At 42.7% G+C, this 5,000-nt stretch overlaps 1 protein-coding gene across 1 annotated transcript in view; it reads left to right on the plus strand.

Moving 5' to 3' along the window:
* LOC113828397 (uncharacterized transmembrane protein DDB_G0289901-like) overlaps positions 1–961 on the plus strand; it is a 17,528-nt gene extending 16,567 nt beyond the window's left edge. The window contains exons 7-8 of the mRNA XM_070128589.1: positions 588–721; positions 820–961. Coding sequence (XP_069984690.1) covers positions 588–721; positions 820–961 — 276 coding nt within the window. The remainder of the gene's footprint in view (positions 1–587; positions 722–819) is intronic.
* Positions 962–5,000: the final 4,039 nt, after the last annotated feature.

Below are 5,000 nucleotides of genomic sequence, written 5' to 3' on the forward strand. Positions count from 1 at the left end.
ATATATATATATATCTGTGTGTGTGTGTGTGTGTGTGTTTGTGTGTGTGTGTGTGCAACGTATGTATATATAGAACACAGTCTTCTTAAGTTTTACCGTAAACTTTTGAAGAACACGAAACCTCGAAAGTTCAGCATTCATTTCCATGCCTCATTATCATCGCATGTCTTTGTATTCCAGTGAGTGCGCAACAGCCATCATTACTGCCATACGTTATAACAAACATTCAGTGTCTATATTTTGTATGAAAAAGTGATTTCTTATCTGCAGAGGGATATAAAGTAGTATACTGGAGCGCCAGGCAGAGCAGATGACAGACCAGTGGCTCCCAAACCTTTTAATCCTGTGGTTCCCGACCGATGTGTAGTCATCGCCATTAAGTGACGGAAGTGACAGCCCCGTTCAGTGACTCATCTTTCTAGATTCGGTTATAGTTATGGATGGTGTAAAGGTGCCAGCAGCTATAGGACAAGAAAGATTTCAATTTATTGACATGTAAGATCTATATTATATGCAGGCACTGTAGGCAACATCAAATTTATTTTAATTCAATGTCACCATATTCATATTGCCCCATGGCCCCCCAGATAGTACCCCGTGACACCCCTTGGGGCCATGGCCCCCAGATTAGAAATCGTTGCTCTGGAGCAGTGGTCCAGTTTGACCATGGCGAGCCATATACCTTCATATACACATTTAAAATTAAATTTTTGAAAATAATGTAGCTGTAAAAAACGCGTTTTTTTGCCTCAATCAAATTGTATATGTCTCTATAATTTGCTTAGCCTTGAATCACTGACCCATGTATTCCATACACAGGATTAACACACACGTTAGCATACCTACTTCGCCTGCAACCCGACTGCTGGCTCAAGCCCGATCTCACGGCGAGAAGACGACGCATCGCTTAAGAGGTCAACCGCAGGTGTCGCAGGTGTTGCTTCAGAACTACCTTTTCTAACATCTCTTAATCTTTTCATTGTTATCTTTATTATTCTTATCATTATCAATATCATTGTTATCTATATGCTTATTATCGTCATCATTATTATTCTTATCATTATTAGTTTTATTATAATTATTATTATTATCATTATCATTACTACTACCGTTATCATTATCAGTATCATTGCCATATCATCATCCTAACACCACCACCTCACTATCCCGTCATCATCATCACCAATGCACCATCCCCTCATCATCACCATTTCCTCATCCCATCTTCACCACGTCATATGTCCGTCATCATCACCAACATATCATCCCATCATCATCGTCAATCCGCCATACCATCATCACCACCACTTCACAATCCTATCATCACTACCTCCCCATCTCATCATCACCAGCTCACTGTCCTAACATTATGATCACCTCACCATCCCGTCATCTTCCATATCATCATCTAATCACTACATCATTATCAAATCCTCCTCCTCCTCATCATCACCACTTTGCCACCCCATTATCATCACCATATCATCAGCATCACCATCATCTTCGCCATTTCCTTATCCCATCATCATCATCATCATCATCACCACCATCATCATTATTATCCCCCTATCCCTTCATCATCATCATCACCACCTCCCTATCCCATAATCATCACCACCATCATCATCACCATCTCCCTATCTTATCATCATCATCATCACCATCCCATCTACGGCCCACAGCTTCCCCTCTCCTCCTCCCCTCTTTCACCTCCCTCGCTTCCAATTTGCACCGCGCACCTGGAGTCTGGCTGCAACCTTGCAATTAGAAAGCCCTCATAATTGGCACTAGCATTGTGCCCTCTCTCTCTCTCCTCGCCCTCTCCCTCCGCCTATCTCTCTTTCTCTCTCAGTTTCTATTTTTTATTCTCTAGGTTCTCTCTCTTTCTCTCCCTCTGCCTCTCTCTTTCTCTCCCTCCGTCTCTCTCTTTCTCTCAGTGTCTATTTTCTCTCTCGTCTCTCTCTCTTTCCTCTCCCTCTTCCTCCGTCTCTCTCTCTCTCCTCTCCCTATCCCTTCGTCTATCTCTCTTTCTCTCTCAGTTTCTATTTTTTCTCTTGTCTCTCTCTCTCTTTCTCTCAGTTTTTATTTTTTTTTCTCTCCTCTCTCTCTCTCTCTCTCTCTCTTTCTCTCTCTCTCTCTCTCTCTCTCCCTCCCTCTCTCTCTCTCTCTCTCTCTTTCTCTCTCTCTCTCTCTCTCTCTCCCTCCCTCTCTCTCTATATATCTATCTATCATCCTCTACCCCCCTCTCTCCTATCAGCTGGAGAAGAGGACAGAACAGGTAAGTAAAGACGAAATAAGGAGATGCGAATGGAGGAGAGAGGTGGGTGAGACTAGGAGTAAAGAAAGGAAACAAATGCAGACTAACAGACAGACAAACAAATGGGTAGACAAATAATTAGAGAAAATCGAGAATAAAAGAAATTAAGAGAAAATATAGACACAAAACAAACCAACTATGATGGTAATATGATACAAAAAAAGGAAAGTGAAGTGAAAGTGAAGCGAAACAGGGAATGACACAAAGCGAAAGGAGGAAGAGGGATAATACACAATAAACAGACGAACAGAAGACCGAGCGAAGGAGAAGTGTAACAGAACATGTCATAGGCTAAACGGATTTACATGTATCCAGGTGTGGAACTGTAATAATAACCTCCACACCCGTTTGAGGTCCGTAATGAAGGGGGTTGGGGTGGGGATGGGGGGTAAAGGGTGGGGGAAGAACTCCTCCCTCCGACCCCCTCCCGGCTTTGATGGCAGTGTGTGCTTCGCCGTCCATCCTTGTAATGGTACAACTCACGCTAACTGACAATCCTTAATAGAGAACATGTTGCTTCTGGGATCCTGCGAGAATCTGCGAGAATCTGCGAGCCACGAGCGGGGAGCAGCGAGAGGGAAACGACAATTAATGGCAAGAACAGACGAGGAACTGAACGAAGCTACCATTCCACGTCGAACATCAGTGAGTAACCGCGAGAAACAGCGAGAAATTACGGGAAACGCTCCGAAATCCCGAGAATCACTGAGGAACGGCGAGGACCAGTGAGAAATGGCGAGACCCAGTGAGAAGCGGCGAGAACCAACGAGAAACGCCGAGATAATTCCAAAGCGAGGCACGAAGGCACCGCCACCTACCCACCCCTCCCTCCCTCCCACCCTTCCACCACCCTTCCACCCCTACCCACCCTAACCACCCCCTCCCCCCAAACCCTATCCTACTCATCCTTCGCACACCGCCTGAAATGTTTCCCGCGCGATATCGAAGCTTCTTGACATGCCGAGAAATTCCAAGATGGCGCCCGTCACCGAAAGCCTCGTGGTGGCGCCGTCGTTGGAATTCTGCCAGACACGGGGGGGCGGCGAGAGCGTGGCTGTTACACCTGGATTCCCGGATTTTAGGCAGGTGGTAATTGCGTCCGAGGAATGTGCGAGATGGTGGTCGGGTTGGTAGTTGTGGTGTTGCAAAGAGGGGGGTGTAGATGCGGGGGGGGGGGGAGAAGGAAGAGGAATGAAAAGTGTGAAGTGAAGAGATAGGTAAGGGGGAGGGAGGGAGAAGAAAGAGAGAAGGAAGAGGAATGAAGAGTATGGGATAAAGAGATGGGTAAAGGGGGGATGGAGAAGAAAAGAGAGAAGGAAGAGGAATGAAAAGTATGGGATAAAGAGATATGTAAGGAGGGGTGGGGTGTGGGGGGGGGAGGGAGAAGAAAGGAGAGAAGGAGGGGGAACGAAAGGGATGGGATAAAGGGATAGGTAAGAGGAAGGGAAAAGGGTGGAATAGATAGGTAAGAGAGAGGAAGGAAAGAGAGTAGGAGGGAGGGAAGGATAACTGAAGGGAAAGAAGGAGAGGGTAAATAAAGGAATGAAGGAAGGAGGAGGAAGAAGCAAAATAGGAGGGATAAAGAAGGTCAAGAAAGGGGGAAGGAGGAGGGAGTGCTGAAATGGAAACCAAGGAATGCAGGAGATAGAATAAAGGAAAGCCAGGAAAAGAAATGGTAAAGAAAGATTGGAGAGCAAGGGGAAGAAAATGAAAAAAATGAGGCAAGCAATATTAGGCAAAAAATAGAAAAAAACAAAGAGGGAAGGAGAAAGAAACAGGGAAAGAGAGAAAGAGAAATAGAGAGAGTGAGAGAAAGAGATAGATAGATAGATAGATAAATAGAGAGAGAGAGACAGAGAGAGAGAGAGAGAGAGAGAGAGAGAGAGAGATAGATAGATAGATAGATAGATAGATAGATAGATAGATAGATAGATAGATAGATAGATAGATAGAGAGGGAGAGAGAGAGAGAGAGAGAGACAGACAGACAGACAGATACAGAGCTCAAAGCAAAATTCAAGTAATTTAGAGGCAATATTTGTCAACGCATTAACCTAAAATATAAAATCGAAAAGTGATGAAACCTACTTTGACGCCACACTAAAAAAAGAAGAAAAAAAGAAAAACGAAGGCAAAAAATAAAGAAACGAATAAGTGCTAACGAAGAAATAAGATATAAAGTTCAATCAAACGTTTCTGATACATTTTTTTTTTAAATTCAAAAGTCAAAGAAGAAACTGCAAAGGAAGAAATAGTAAATGAAAGCAAAGGAAAGGAGGAAGGAGGAAAATGCGATAATTTAAGAAATAGATCAGAATCGCTAAGAGAACGAAGTTACTAGAAAAAAAAACAAGAACGAGAATAAGGATGAACAAATAAGATGAACAAATGAGGAAAGGAATTATAAGAACAAGGGAGGAAGAACAAGAAGGAAAACAAAGATGAAGGAGAAAACTAGAAAAAGAACGAGAATAAGAATAAAGATAAGAATAATAAGAATGAAACAAGTGAAAAAAACAAAATTGTGACCAAAAACTGAAATAAGAATATGAAGAACCAAAAAAAGAAGATGAAAAACAAGGACAAGAACAAGAGTAAGAATTAGATAAAGAATAAGAATAAGAAAAAGTAAAAAATAAGAAAAAGTAGAATAAGAGCAAGGATAAGAATATAAACAAGAATTA

This window comes from Penaeus vannamei, chromosome 13 (assembly GCF_042767895.1).
Source record: "Penaeus vannamei isolate JL-2024 chromosome 13, ASM4276789v1, whole genome shotgun sequence".
NCBI lineage: Eukaryota > Metazoa > Arthropoda > Malacostraca > Decapoda > Penaeidae > Penaeus > Penaeus vannamei.